Raw genomic sequence first — 16,583 nt, 5'->3', positions numbered from 1 at the left:
TAGTGGCCTACAGGTACATCTAAACGGAAACAATAACCCGCAGTGGCATGTCTCAGAGTCCGGGGCTACAGTTTTGGGCTTGCACTCAGGTGCTAAAAATAGCTGGGCCTGGGCTGGAGCTCAGGCTCTGAAACCCTCCCCCCTCCTCAGACTTTGGAGCCCAAGCTCCAGCTCCAGCCTGAACATCAACATGGCTATTACATGAGCCCTGTGAGCCAGAGTCTGTAGATCCAGGCCCTCAGACTTGCTGCTCCGGAGAGTGGCGGGAAGAGAGGTTGCCGTGCAGATATAGCTTAAGTCTCTAACCCCTCCCCAGGTTGTATCAGAAGGTCCACCAATAATTGGCAGATATATTTACCACATACTCACTGAGCCCTTGCTGAGTATGCAATCTAGCCTGCAATATACTGTCCCACTGCAGTACACAAGACCATTGATCTTTATTGCTGAACATTCACCACGGCTAGTGATTTGATTCGCCGTGCTTTAGGGGTCTCCGAGCTGTTGTGTGTTCTGTATTTGCATCTGTTCTGTCAACAAAATATTCTTTGATTAAAAGAGCTCAATAGTTTTTCTTCTAGAACTAATTCGGACTGTTTCATCTATTATTAAATGCCCTACGATAGTCTGCTGGATGACTTGTGCTTGATTGTGATACATTCTGATCCGCATGGAAGATTAAAACAATCTGGAAATTAGAGATCTCGTTTGTTACTTGCATCAAAAAATAAATGTCAAAACTACCTAGAACAAAGTTATCTCCATGCATGTGATTTACTTGGGGTTGGTCCTGCTTTGAGCAGGGGGTTGGACTAGATGATCTCCTGAGGTCTCTTCCAACTCTAATCTTCTATGATTCTATGTGGAAATCCAGGCCCCTAATCCTCCCATTGGGTGAGCTTCTACAGACCCTTCACCCCGCCCTAAAGTCAGTGTGCTCTGCATAGATGCAGGTAAAGGGCCAGGGCCAGTCGGTCAGAATTACATAGACAAATGCTCTGCTCGCTGTCCTGAACTCCGGGACAGTAAGGATTTCGGGATAGTTTTAGAAAAGACAAGAAAAATACAATCTACCTCTTTCCAGTCCTCAAAGGTACAGAGCACTCTCTGCTCACACTGAAGTGAACAGGAGATGGGGAGCTCATTACCTTGCAGATGTGGGTCTTTATATGAGTAGCCCGGCACCCCCGTTTCTCAAATACTCTATTAAAAGTATCCTGGCATCAGGATTCTGAAGCACTATAGAAGGGGCTCATAGCGGAGTATTTATTTATTCAAGAGATTAAGCGTGGTTCTGCACTGAAAACCAATTGTAAAATGGCCTGGTTGGCATTACTGATCCAATTTTTTTGCTTTAAACAGTTTTTTTTTTATGGAAAATGCTGTTTCAACAAAGGACATTTTTGTGTGTGAAATCCTATCTATTTTGATAACATTTCGCTTAGGAAAAAAATTGGAAAAACCATTTTTAAAATGTTGAAAGATCCCCCTTTTCGGCACTTTTTGAATAGAAAGTTTCAATTTTTCATTTCTAATGACTTTATCCAAACAAGACATTTCAATTAACCCACATTTTGCCAAAAATTTCAGATTTTTGGCTTTTTACCCCGATTCCTTTGTTCAAAATCTCCAACATTTTTCAGGGGACTGAAAATCTGTTTTCCAACCAGCTTTAAATGTGAGGCTCCATATTTATACTGATTTGATGATTTCTAGTTCAACTGTGCTCGTTTTACAAACAATGAAATGGTTTTTTCCAACTGCCAGCTCTGCAAACTCAGCCTGGGATCTGAACATTAATCTGTATTCTTTCGGCCTCATGCATTTTCACCAGAGTAAAGACTTTTGTAGGCCAAAATCAACCTACAGTTCAGACCTGTTGCTTTCAATGAAGTTGGAACTGAGGGACGAATTTGGATCTGCAATTGGAATTTCGCTCCAACACGCTCACTCAGGAGATGATTCTTTCTCATTGATGCCAATGGCAGGTTTGCCATTGACTTCAATGAGAATAGGCTCCAACTCTTACAGGTGTGTTGGCTTTGCTGTGCTAATAGGAAGAAAACATAGTGAAAGCTTATTTTTGCCACACAAGTAAATCAGTTATACCCTAATCCCCAGCCCTCTGTAAAGAAAGAAAACTTTTACAAATCAGAAATTAGAACAGTCAGGCAACACTTAGCTACTTAGGCTTCCATGGTTTAATTACTCAGAGTTTTTTAGCTTGATGTAAGTCTACAGTTTCGCTCATATTATGTCTATAATATTATGCAAAATATGATTTAAGGTGTTTCATTTGTGTTGGAAAATGTTTGATTTTATATACACTTTTTTCCCCTCACTAGTGTCTTGTCCAGAAAATAAAATCCATTTCTGTGTTTGCAAAGCGCTTTGAACACATAAAGCGCTACATAAGTGCTAAGAATTATCACTGTTGTTATTATGCAGCAGGAGCATTTGTACTTTTACACATATCTCAGAAATAATCTTAACACATGCAACTGAATGCTCCCTATATGTCTACTAGAGTGCTGATTCAGGCATCAGAGAATTGTTTGTTTGTTTAATTATTGCACTTATTAAAGTAGGTTTCACTGTTAGTCAAGTTTGATTTGGATCATTAGATCACTGTATTGCTCTGCTTGGAAAATCAGAGTGATATTTACAGGGTTCACCAAACTCCTGCCTCCTTAATGAAAAGAGTATACACCATTCAACATCACCACCAGCCATATCATGCAAACAAAGGAACAAGGGGACTGGAAAACAAGATAAATGATCCTGTAGGTAGCTACTTCATGAAACAACATGTAATGCATTGTTCATTTATAGTCAACAATGTATGGGCCAAATTTTCCAAATGGTAACCAGAAAGGTTGCGCCTGCAAAATGTGCCTGCAAACACACTTTTGTGCTGCCAATGAGGACTGCCAATGAGTATCCAATTTGCATGCCCCAGTTACTGTACAAACAGCCATTGCACTCCTTGAAAATTTGGCTCCGTATGTATTGCCTCATGTAGATATGAATTGTTTCAGTGGATCTTTGTGATCATATAGGAATACCATCGGGGTGCTGGAACAATTTGTATTGTCGGGGTGCTAAGAACCATTGCACCAAACTGTAAGCCCTCTATATGATGGAAACCAGTTCAAGCCAGGGGACGTGGCAGCAGCCCCCCGCAGCCCTAGTTCCAGCACCTATGAATATCAGAGGAAGAGCAGCACAGGCACAAGAATTGACACCAAACCTGGAAAAACCTTGTATGTTCCATGAACTTACTAGTTTACAATACGCATAGCTTTTAGCCAGTATGCATTTTTAACCAGTATAGTTGTACCTGAACTGTAATCAATACAGTTATCTCAAAAATTTTTCAAGGTCAGATTAGTTTTAGTTACATGTTCTCTCATTGAAAAGCCACATTAAGTTACAGCTAATTTAAGAGTGTAAAAAAAATTCCTCTTACATGCCATGCAGTTCTGGTTAACGTTAGTTACAGAGAAAGAACTAAATCTCCCACAAAGGCAATGAAATTCACAGTTAAGGCTAAAGCTTCCTAACACATCCTGTTATATCCTGCAGAATAACACAGAGGCATATTCCCCTCCTGTTTCATTCATGTAACTCCCTGTTAATATGAAACAGGAGTTATGTGCACATGGGTCAAAGTCCTGTCCCCTGTGCAGTCTGAGTAATTAGGCTACTCACTGGGAGACTCAGGGGGTATGGAAGGGCAAGAATCCTCCTTTTCGGGCAAATAGCCTCTACACCCAATGAGGGTGTCTTAGCCCTCCGTGGAAGTGGCCGGTGATAGACATAGTCACAGCTCACCTGGATCTACCCCAAGTGCATTCCTCTCCCAACCTCACCCTCTGTGCTGAAGTGCAGGGAGCTGCAGCTGAGTTGTGCACCACAACGTGCAGGGGGCCTGGCTCCCAGGATTGCCATTCAGGCCTGTGCAGCAAAACCACATTGGTTCCATTGCAAAGGAGAGGGGAGCTGCAGAGACTACAATACCTGGCAAGATTGCTACTATCAACTACATTCCTGTAACATGTGCAACAGTTGGCACATTCGAGAGGGACGCAGGAAAATTAATGAATTGCTGTGTATCAGCTTTAACCAAAGATTGAAGTCATACACTTAAATCTGTAAAGCTTGGCACTTAAGATCTACCCACAAAACACATGCTGCATATGTAGCCCCCACACCTCTGTGGACACGTAAGGGCGTAAATCCCTAAGCCTGGCCTCCTCTCTCCAAGTGCAATTTGTATCCACAAAATGAATTGTGGTTGCCCCATGTATCTCCAGCTACCTGATTTGTACCTGCAGTAGAATAGCAGGTGCAAAAATGCAGCCACAAAAAGGAAGTATGTAACTTTGAGCAAAGTGAGTGGGCGCTTAGGCACCAGGCTTTGAAAATAATTGTCTACAATTGTTGTTGAAGTGGAATCTTCCCCTCCCGCAGCCACACACTTTGTAACTTTCTTGAAGGGTGGGGTATAAGGGGAAAAAAGAAAAGAAAGAAAATTGTGTCCTAAAAGCCTCTGAGAATTGACACAACAGCCGCAATGACGTCTTTGACTTTGGTATGGTCTTTTGTGGAATTACGTCTTTCAATTCAATATTAAGAGGCAAGTTCACCCTTCCACTGCTGTAAATGATTCAGTTTGCACAGGGAAACTATTTTGGGTTTTGGTTTTTTTTTAGTTACCTGATGAAAAGCAATGGCTCTGATAGCCTAATTGGTAAGGATGTATACTAATTATGAAAATTGATCTATTTTACCTGACTGATTATAAAAGCTTTTTGTGCAAATTTGTATTTGCTATAGGCACTTTTTAGGAAGTGGGATTATGACATAGGAGGCCATAAAAGTGCATTACTGAACTCCTCCATTAGAGTCATTATGGTCCATTGTGTTAGTCTAGGTCAGCAACTATGCATGTTCTGAAACCCCTGTGGGCACTTTTGTTGAAAAAAGCACCTGCACAAGCAGTATTTGCCCTGATCCGCAGCTGGTGTAAATTGGTGTGACTCCATTAAAGTCAATGGACCTGTGCCAATTTCGGACGCAGTGGATCAGGCCCAAGCAGATTTTAAAGTCTCGTTAGTGTGGGAGATGCATCTTTTCAAAATCCTGTAGCAAGCTGAGAAAAGTTCATCCATGGTGGAGAGGGCTGGCGTAAGCGCTCTTCATAATGTCACGTGCTGGCAATGCACGAATGTGACGCTGTAAGCTAAGCAATCGCACACACTGCATGTAGGCTCTCAGTGTGTTGTTCACCAGCCAGCGTGGAGGGCACTGATGGGCTCTGGTAAGGGGTCGCAGGAGCGAATGACCCCATTCATTGTACAACTGGCTGTGCAGGGGCTGCAGTCCTGCACCTTCAGCCTGATCCAAAGTCCACCAAAGTCAAGGTTAAGAATCCCATTGAGTTCAATAGCATTTGTATCAGGCACCCAGTCCCCAGATGGGGTTGATTTCATTTCCCCAGATTTCCCACGCCTCTTCCTCCCACAGCCCTATTACCTGGGCTCGATGTGGGTGAAATGAATGTCACCCTTAGTGAATACACTGCCTGATCTTTTCTCCCCTCAAACTGGCAATTTTAGAGTTACAAACAACCTTTTAAAAAGGGGGAAAAATTAATGCAACCATTTAATGTCAGGCTTTGTACATTACTTGCTACAACCTCCCAGTGAGTTGAGCCTAAATTTCCCTCTCCCTCACCGAGACCTTTTGTGTGATGTCTCAGCCAGAAGCCATTTTTTGGGAGCTGCCATCAACCCTTGAAAAAATGGAGTTTCTAACAAAGACACTGAGGTTGTGTCAACACTGCAATTAGACACCCGTGGCTGACCCGTGCCAGCTGACTCTGGCTTGTGGGGCTTGGGCTAAGGGGCTGTTTAATTGCAGTGTAGATGTCTGGGCTCAGACTGGAGCCTGGGCTTTAGAACCCTGAGAGGTGGGAGGTCTCAGAGTTCAGGCTGCAGCCCAAACCTAAAGCTCTACACTGAAATTAAACAGCCCCTTAGCCTGCACCCCGTGAGCCTGAGCTGGCACGGGCCAGCTGCAGGTGTCTACTTGCAGTGTACACATACCCTGACAGACTCAGATGCTGTAGCTAAGTGTTGCTACAAAAATCGACATAAGGTTATTCTAACAGTTCGGTATGAAGTGTGTTGCTAAAAGGAGGCTTTCAAGTAATAGTTTCTGCCCTCCCACATGCAAAAAGAAATACAGGGTGTGTGTGTGAGATATTTGGTTTTGCTGTTTTGTACATAATCATTCATTATTATTGTTTCTTATGTACAATGTTAAGAGGAGAAGGGTCGTTGAGATAAAATGCATTGCATGCAGAACACCCCCAGTGATAATCTCCAACATTTAAGACCATAGCGTACTGTTCCTTTAAATTCAGCTGACTCCACCACTTCCTTTATGGGAAACATAAATCTACCACTAGATATACATTATAACACAATGCAACAACACCAGGAAGTGATTCTAATAGAAGACTGAGCATGTCTTCGGCCTCATGTTAATCTATCGTTTAACTCAGCAGAGAGGACAGTGAGGAAGGAAACGCTTAGTTCACCCAGCCTGAGATCAAAACTGTCATGGCAATACTGGCAGGCTGGACCCTGATTCTTTAAATAGTAACATTGCCTTTGTTAAACAAAATTAATCCTTTTATTACATAATAGAGATTATAAATAAATGTAAAGTGTGCATGCAGTCAACTGCATATTATACAAGCAATATCTACGTTAATAATTGTTTTCTTTGGCAGGCCAGAATCCAGCTGGACATGCAATATTTACATATCAAAATCCTTGTTGTGTTCAAGTCATATTGGATGCAAGTGAAAATATATATGTATATATATTTACTGTATACACACACACACATATATATGTATCCAAGCATATATACACAATTGCATATATACTGTATACATATATACACATAGGTATATGTTAAAAGTGGATTTCATCTTTTTCTGATTCAGGTGATGCAGGCCTTGAAACACTAAAAATATCTTGACAAGGTATTTGGGGGGGCAACTGGGGTGATAAATGGGACTTGGGGGAAGAGGTCTGGGACACGTTCTTTTCAGACAATATTTTTAAAATCTCTGCCACCTGTTTCTCAAGGGCAGTCATCCTGCTGCTTAGCAACTGGATATCCTCTTTGAGTTCATGTTTGACTTCCTGTAGTGTGGTTTGTAAGGCCTGCTCAGGAATGGGGTAAAAGGGGTGTTTTGCATCAGCTTGGATAGGACTGTGTTCCAGGGGGCTGCGAGTCTCACCAGCTTTATCTAAACGAAGGTCACTTTTTGTTATTCCACTGTCACAAGAGTCTGTTTTCCTCAATGGATTTTTAGTTACACTGTTCTCTGAGTCATTGCACTTGGGGTCATCGGACAATAGCCCCATTGACTCAGCCTTTGTGACGTTATTCCAGTCTTCCTTTTTCTCCTCTGGGGCTCCCATATTGTTCTTAAGTCGAAGCCACCCTTTCCCATTCCCATTTTTCATCCTGATGGGACTGTTAACTTTGAGACATTTTTCAGGGTTGCCATTTGGCTTAAGCTCCATTGCATCCCTGTTGTTCTGCTTGATTGTCTCATTGGTTTTCACGTAAGCCAGGGATGTTTGAATGGGTGTGATCTGAGACACAGTGACCACACTTGTGCCAGTGATAGAGGCCCCATTCTGCATGGGACGGCTCTCCACTTGAAGCTGGTTCCTCTCTGGGTCGATGTGTGTTGTGCCTTGATTCCGCATCTCCTTCTGCTGCTTGAACTTCTGAAAGAGCTTTCTCACGGGGTGGTCCACAGGGATGCTCAGGGTCACTTCATTCTTCTGGCGCAGGCGCTCCTCTTCTTCCTTCTTGACATCGCTGATTTTTCGGAAAATAATCTGTAAGGGATAAACCCAAAACACGGTGAGAAGACAATGGATTTTAAACACCAAACTATGGCTAATGTAATTCGAAGATGTAGAAACAGCAAAGTCCTGAGCAGAAAAGCCCATGCCCTGAAGAGCTTCCTGTCTAATTTAAGACAAGTGGGTGTAACACAATAATCAAACAAACCAATAAGGGAAGATGAGGTTAACATGGGATAATGAGGGTAACAGAGAGAGGAACATAGGGTCACACAGATTACAATGTCCTCAGTTTGGATGTGTCAAGTAATTCAAAAGTGAGGGTTTTTTTAAAGACTAATGTAATGCAGTTTATTACAATATCATATCTAGTGCTTAATTTGTAATGATAGAGGTGCCTGGGCTCAAGCAATTTTTTAACTTTCATAATGGAGACGGCAAACGCAGAGGTGCCGGAGCGCAGCCAGGGCAGCCCTTGGCAAAAATGAAGCACTGATCAGACCACAAGGTTCTCTGGCAGAAGGAGCCCAACGCTGAAGCTCAGGAATTGGTTTGGAACTAAACCATACAATTACCTGATAAACTGGTCTTTGTTTGGTTTCTTAGGAGAAAACAGGATGCTGTAAACAGAGCAACGGAAGATGCATAAGAACTAGAATATGGATAGACGGGTAGCGGGGAATCGCAGGAGAAAATGGGAGGCAAATGAAGGTGGCCTAACCTAAGAAAGAATCCAGGATGTCATCAGTGAGGTCAGAAGAACTGTTGTGAATCAGTAGCAAGAAAACAGGACACTCAAGGAACAGACCTAGTCACAGAAAGAGAGTCATAGACACAAAACGGGGCACATCTAAACAGATTTAGTCACAGACTGGCAGAACGGGAGTGATGGATGGGATGGATGAAATTTATTGCATGGCCGTAATTAAATATTTTAAAATATATACTTCCAAGATCTGCCTGTATATGCAAACACATATTTCTTTTCAAGCCTCACGTGAAATGAACACATCTTAAGATGTAAGGCCAATTGCATTGGCTTGAATGGAGTTACAGTAAGGAGGAATTTAGCTTACTAAAATAATCTGAAAGCAACATGAACATCAAAGCTCCCACGGCTTCCTCACAGAAACCTTTCAAATACAGTAAATATTTTCTTGTGGGCTGCTAGAAGATGCAGCTGCTTATAATAATGTAGAAAATTAACATGTTTATTATAAGCCCAGTTTTAAAAGCCATGGACTCATGGAAGATGCTTTTATTTGACCTAGATTTAATACATTCATATCTTCATTTAGAAGCTGCCCTTGATTAGTGCCTGCCCTCCTGCAGTAGTCACATCTCTATCAAGCAAGCCACAGGGGACACAAAATACATTTAATAGAAGCTGCCTTTGATTAAAGAGGGAATTAATTACATTTAATCGAAGTCCCAGTCTCTAAATGAAGATACAGAGGGTTTGTTGTTTTTTCCAAGGGAGATCTACTTAGGCAGAACATATGCACATTTCTCTGACAACCCAACACTGAACATGCACAGGTGGCGTACCAAGGCCAATGACTAACTGGTAAGGTATTCAAATGGGCAGCTCACAAAGATGACAAAGGTTTCCTTCCCCATCCCTACTAGACTATAACAGTTATGCCACTGCTCTGTGTTCGGGCAGGTCCCTGGAGGAGGACTGTGGAGACGACATCTTGAGCAGACACAGTCCCTCTCTGGGCTTGTAGGAGGGTTTTAGAATAAAAAGGGTTAAGGTTAGTTTAGCTCGGGTAAGAAAATATATCTGCTTATTAGCTTGTGTACAAAGGTAGGCAGTTAAGCAAGTGTAATAAGTCCTTGCCAAAAACATATGTTTTTTAAATTTTTGAATCTAACAGCTAGCAAGACAGGTCTGGAGAGGATGCTAAGCTTAAAATATGGCTGATAAAAAAAAGAAGGGCCTCTAATGATCGAAACGGGTTTTAATAGACAAAGAAAAGTTGTGTTGTGGTGTAATAAATTTATAGTAACCTTAACAGGCCAGTCTTATTTTCAAATTTGGGCCTATGTGAGACAATAAAATACCAGGTGCAGCCATCCATACATTTAAAATAATCTAAAAGGAAGAGGACCAACAGCCATATCTTGTTTTAGCCAAGGCCAAGAAAAAGCCAAGAAAGGGGGCAACCATGAACTGTCCAAACCTGGCTTTCACCTAAGATAATAATGGTCAATATAACATCACTTGTTTATTATACTGTATAAGAGAGTTAGGCTTGCTAAAGATAGTTATCACATCCTACCTGATCATACTGGAGCCAGCCAGGATAAGTGGGCTGCCCCTAGGGTGGATCTTTTTGAAAGTCTCTTGACCAAATACTTAGGAATGGTTGTTACTGTATGGCTGTATTAATTGCTTATTACTTAGGGGTTTAGATGTGTTAAGAGCAACTGCATATATATCATTTGGCCTTTGGATTTAATAAAGGAATATACCATTAAATCAGTGTTTGGCGGTACTCCATATTACCACTATTTAGAAAAATAATTCCAGAAGAGCTCCTCTGTGAACATGGAAGATGAGCAAGCTGCTTCATCCACTGTTCTCACAGGTGGGCTAGCCTTGCTGTGTGGTTTGTGCAAGGGCAAGATGAAATCACAACCCCATTTTTCCATCCTGCCCCTCTCTGATCCTTTTCAGCATCTTGCTCTGCAGTAGTGAGCAATCCCCATGCTCCCAAGGACTGATACGGCAGGAGTCCTGGCAAAGCTACACAAGGAAGGGCTCTCCCACCCCTGCCAAAGGAAAGAGTTTTTTGGGCTCACTCTACGTGCAGTGCATTACAGGATGCCACTTCTACTGGATATTACTGCACAGGGACAACCTGGAGTCCATAGGAACGAACTGTTACAACTTCCCCCATGCAGCCTGCAAAGGTAGATTAGTGACAAGAATGAATCAGAGGAAAGTGATGTCTTTCTCTTCATTACCCATTACTAACAGAACACAAACAATATTGACCATGGTCCTGTTTTTAATGAGATTGATTTTCTCTTCCTCCTCTGAGGACCAAACACTCACAATTCACCCAACACTAAACACACTCTGTTCTCATTCTGCTCGGATTTTGTAATTCTCCTTTTCATCTCCCATCCCAAGTACAAAAGGGTCCTGGCCATTGGTTAACTTTAAACACAGAACAGAATTCAACATGACTGTACATTCTACTCCCAAAAGATCAATTATCTGCTGATTTAACAGAGTTCATACCTTACCCTCCCCAAGTGGACCATTCGAAGCTCCAGAAAATTAATGCTTTTCTCTACTTAATATACAGGAGGCATCTTGCAAGAATACCTTAGCCACATGGAGATTAGATATGGGTAACACTCAGACATGTGGGTTTGGGTTCTGTCTTTCTAGGTGACCTTCACCACAGTCTCTGAACCCTTGGTTAGTACAATGTTTGATGAACCAAAGTCATTCGTGCTTCAGAGATGAGCTGCTTCAGCCTGGTAAGGTATGACACGTGACATATGAGTGACAAAGCAATTCAGCCAATGTTTGGGTGGGTGGCAGACTTTAGTAGACCATCTTTATTAGCTTTCAGGTCTTGATGGTCCAGGGGTTAGGCTGCTAGCTCAGGACTCAGGAGACCTGAGCTCAATTCCCTGCCACAAATTTCCTGTGTGACCTAGGGCAAGTCACTTAGGGCCAGATTGTTAAAAGTATTTGGGAACCTAATTCCCACTGATTAGTCTCTCAGTGCCTTGTTCTTAATCTGAAAAATTGGGATAATAAATAGCACTTCTCTACATCACGGGGTGTTGTGAGGATCAATAAACAGATTCCCCAGACAGGATCCCATTTTCCTAGTGGAAATGTGACTGCTGTAACTGGGAATCAACTGATGACTATGGACACGATTTTCATCAGATCGTAATTGTACTGAGGAAGGAAATACCTCTAACTTGCTCATGCAGGGCAAGACTCTGAGCTGGGCTCCATGAGTAGGAGGAAAAGGTTGTGACTGGAGTTCCCAGGAGGGAGTTCTGGAGAAGTCAGACACAACACCCACAAAGCTCCACGCTCCAGAGCAGTAACCACTCTTGGACACTCACTGCACTTCCCATTCTGCTTCCACCCAACAAAGGAGGCACAGTCCATAGACCCACCTTCACCCAGTCCCTTTCAGGGATCTAGAAGGCAAACCAGCACCAGCTCGGAACAAGGCTTTGCTCATCAAGATTCTGGACAGCTCTGGGGGAGATATAAGGGGAGCTCCTTACCCTCTCTTTGGTCAGTGTAAGTGCAACAGATCTAGGATACAATAGCATACTCCTGACATATGCAATGTGTGTATGTAGATGTCGTGGGCCCCCAGAGCAGAATAGCTTATCCCGGCTATGATCAGACTGTGTACGAGCATGCAACATGCATTTAGTAAAGAATAACATTCCTGACTCGTGCAGACTGTGTGTTATATGTATCTAGAAGAGAAGAGCGTGTTTCTGGCAAGCCTGGTGTTTGTGTGATCTGTCTAAAATATTTTAGCATGGTTCTGATGTATGCCGTGCATGTGAATGCAAGGAATGTGCACCTCAGAACCAAATGGCACGTTTCAGCTCTCTTTTGTTTGTACCTATTTATACCTTTGGAATGTAAGGCCTGGTCTACACTGGGGAGGGGACTGATCTAAGATACACAACTTCGAAGTCGACGTAGTTTAGATCGACTTAGAATCACTTACTTCGCGTCCTCGCGGCGTGGGATTGACGGCTGCCACTGCCCCATCAACTCCGCTTCCGCCTCTCGCCCTGGTGGAGTTCCGGAGTCGACGGGGAGCGTGTTTGGGGATCGATGTATCGCATCTAGACAAGACGTGATACATCGATTCCCGATAGATTGATCATTACCCGCTGATCCCGCAAGGACCGTTCAGCACAGTTCATCTCCCAACCCAGACCATGTACATTTTGGGAACTATACATTGTTATTTCTAGGCAATGTGTTTAATAGGGATAGGCCTTGAATACAGAATTGCAGGCCATATCCTCAGCAGATGTAAACTGGCATAGCTACATAGATTTCAATGGAATTATGATGGTTTATATCACCTGAGTACCTGGCTTAGCACATTTCGGACATACACAGTGTATGTGGGAGGAAAGACCAAGATCATCACAGCTATGGCAAGCCCAGGGTGCACAGTGTAGGTGGCAAGCTAATTAGCACCTTCTTGACATAGTGATTCCCCCAAATATCTAGGCTCTTTCATTCTAGTCATATCAAGATTAGCATTGGCATGACACACACCTCTATGAAAAAAAAATCCTGCCTTTGCGCATGAAAAAGTGGATGCATAAACACACATACCTCTGCCTCTACTAAAACTTGGTCCTGAAATGTACCTGTTGGCAGAGCCTCGAATCTCATTGGAGGCAACTGATAAGGCACTGGATGGGGAGTCAGGAGACCTGAGTCCTATTCCCAGCTTTGCCACTGAACTATCACGTGACCTTGGGCAAATCATTTCCCCCTCTCATTCCCATCCTATCTTTGCCCCTCTTGCTTATGTAGATGGCAAGCTCGTCAGGGTAGAAACTGTCTAACCCTCTGTAAGTGAATACAGTGCCTAGCACAATGGGGCTGCTAGATGTTCCTGTTACAGAAATATTAAAACATCAGAATAATACGTAGACCACGAGAGCTGAAATTTCATTGGGAAATGGTGACATGCTTATTTTAAACACTTAAACCAGGAAAGCTAATTCTTCTTCCCCCAAGAGAGGTTACACACAGACATTTCCAAAGCCAAGCACTGGAAACAGAAGCAGACCCCAGAGGAACTTAGTTGGAAGAAACTAAATTAATCTCTATGTACAGCGCTTCTCCCGAGGTAAGGAAACATACTCCTTGTTCACAGAAAGTGCTAAACCTCTTAATGTGATGGGAATTCAGGGTCAGAATTCATTTCCTTTATGCAAGGGACTGTGACCATGTGCTCTGAGACACAAAGCTGTGTTGTGAGAGGGGGCTGCTGCTTTCCTTCCCTTTGATGTATTTATTTTGAAGGGTTATTTGGGGGTTGTATGAGGGGAGAGGTTGACTATTGCGCTCGTGAAGGTTAAGTAAAGGTTAACTGACTGTCAGCCCTCAAAACTGAAGAGTTTTGTTTATCTACAAGGCAGGAACAGTACAGATAGCAGTAACCTGAGATCCTCCATGCTTATCTAAGCCCTGATCTGTCTTTCATCCTCTCGTGTAATGAAAGGTAATTCAGTCTGAATGTTAATCCAGCCCAACACTGGGCCAGTTCCAAACAGAGACTCAACCAGCTGTGACCAACACTGAGCAATAGTTACATTTGATACAGAGCCATTCTCAGCAGGTAGAGTGCAGTGTAACCAAACCTAAAGACAAACCTTGAAGTCTGAGGCAGGAATGAGGGATGAGAAAACTAGTTCAAGCCTGGGACATGCAGAGGCTCTCCCTTATCCATCCATTCTCCAGACATTCTGCCCTACCTATGAACTGGTAGCCTTGTCCACCACTTTGCAATGTAACCCTTGTCCTTCCCCTTGTTTGAACATGTCTTGCAAATAGCTATTCCCTCCATCCTCGGAGGTTGGAGCACCACCACTATCAAAAGTATTTTCAAAGGCCAGTGAGCGGAAGGATGGATTACAATAAGCGTTAAAGAAGACATATATTTCATACCAGGTGATAACTTCCTACTGCTAGGATGTCGTACTGTTGTTCTTATGGAATACAATACATGGTTCCACCTAGTCAAATGAAATGTGTGGAAATACACGTGTTGGATATGGCACTCAGTTTTCATGGTAACAAGTCCCGTAGCAAAATAGACAGACATTCTCGTAGATTCTGAGCCAGAAGGGACTACTGTGACCTAATCTGGCCACCTGTATTACATAGGCCAGATGACTTCCCTGAACTGATTCCTGTTAGAACTAGAACATCTCTTTTAGGAAAACTTCCAATCTTGATTTAAAAATTGCCAGTGAGGGAGAATCTACCACAACCCCTTAATATATTGTTGTGATGATTAACTACCCTCACTGTTAATCATTTGCACCTTATTTCCCGTCTCAATTTGTCTTCCTTCAACTTCTAGCCATTGGATCTTGGCTGGCTGGCTGGATCAAGATTTTCAGAAGTGCCTTCACTTTTGGGTGACCAGCCTGAGACACCTTAAGGGGACTGATATTTCAAAAGCATTGAGCACCCAGCTGTGGAGGCCAGATGCCACCTAAAATGGAATTTGTCTGGTGAGCCAGGCTCAGTGATCTTGTTGACAACACATTCCAGCACCGCCTTAGCTCTAGTCTTGGGGAAAGCTTGAATCAATGCCAGCTGCTAACACTTTTTTGTTTGTTCACTGTGACGCTCATGGGCTTCCCAGTGAAGAGGGAGCACACAGGGCATGTGGCCATGAAATGGCTGGCTCAAGCTGGGCAACCAAAATCACTGGTCACTTTTGAAAATCCTGTTCTGAAAATAAACAGCAATGTTTCTCTAGCTGCGGTTCTTAGCGAGTTCCCATCACCGTAGTAGCTGAGTGGCTCAGCCTGAAGTATTGATCCCCAAACACCTCTGTGAGGTATGGAAGTGCAAGTATCTTCATTTTACAAATGGGAAACTGAGGCACTTAGAAACTAAGGGCTTGTCTACATGGGGATACTCACAAAAATTAATCCAAATTATCGTTTAAAGTGGATTAACTAAACTGCACAAAATCTCTGCGTGGACATTTATTCGGCATTAAATGGCCTCAATTTGATTTATCGTGGTCTACACTACACTACCTAACTCTGTAAGTGTCTACATTACAATGGTGCTCCCATCAATGTAACTCACTCACTACACTGATTTAATAACTCCACCTCCATGAGAGGTGTAGCGCTTATGTTAATGTAGTTAGGTCGATGCACTGTCAGTGTAGACACTGCGTTGCTTACATCAATGGTTGCTGCCTTTCAGAAGCCATCCCACAATGCCCCACAATGACAATTAAATTGATGCAAGCGCTCCAGGTGAGACCATGCATCCGCTAACACAAGCAGTGTAGTGTGGACATCCAAAAGTAGTTTAATTACTGTGGTGGCTGTAAGTTAATGTAACTTAGGTTGATGCAATTTGGTAGTATAGACTTGTCCTTAGTTTAATTCACTCTCTAGAAGTGAATTAAACTAAACTGAATTCAGGTCACTTTAATTCTGAATAAGAATATGCACACAGGGGTAAATGAAGTCAACCAAGGGCTTGTCTACACTTAAAGTGCTGCAGCAGTGCAGATGCACCAAAGCAGTTGTGTTGCTGTTGCACTTAGTGAAGATGCTACCTACACGGATGGAAAGGATTCTGCCCTTGGCACAGGTACTCCACTTCCCCAAGAGGTGGTAGCTACCTGAGCACTGTCTAACTGGGAATTCAGTTGGTATCACTGTGTCACTCTGGGGTGTGGATTTTCCAACACCCTGAGCAAGGTAGTTATATCAACATAGGTTTGCAGTGTGGACCAGGGCTAATCCTCTTTAAATTCTCACTTTTAGTTAATTCAGATTAACTTTCTTGAGTGTCCCTGTGTAGACAAACACTAAGTGATCTGCCCACACTAAGTCCAGGTCTACACTACAGACCTAAATCAAATGCCAAGTGAGTGGACCTCTGCAGCC

General features: G+C 42.8%; 1 protein-coding gene across 1 annotated transcript in view; it reads right to left on the bottom strand.

The window, feature by feature from the left end:
* Positions 1 to 6,809: 6,809 nt before the first annotated feature.
* Positions 6,810 to 16,583, bottom strand: part of KCNH5 (potassium voltage-gated channel subfamily H member 5) — a 235,041-nt gene continuing 225,267 nt past the window's right edge. Inside the window, exon 11 of the mRNA XM_050952535.1 lies at positions 6,810 to 7,934. Within this exon, the coding sequence (XP_050808492.1) occupies positions 6,990 to 7,934 (945 nt within the window). The 3' untranslated portion in view covers positions 6,810 to 6,989. The remainder of the gene's footprint in view (positions 7,935 to 16,583) is intronic.

Source organism: Gopherus flavomarginatus, chromosome 5, assembly GCF_025201925.1.
Source record: "Gopherus flavomarginatus isolate rGopFla2 chromosome 5, rGopFla2.mat.asm, whole genome shotgun sequence".
NCBI classification, from domain to species: domain Eukaryota; kingdom Metazoa; phylum Chordata; order Testudines; family Testudinidae; genus Gopherus; species Gopherus flavomarginatus.
This window is presented reverse-complemented; position numbering and strand designations above follow the sequence as displayed.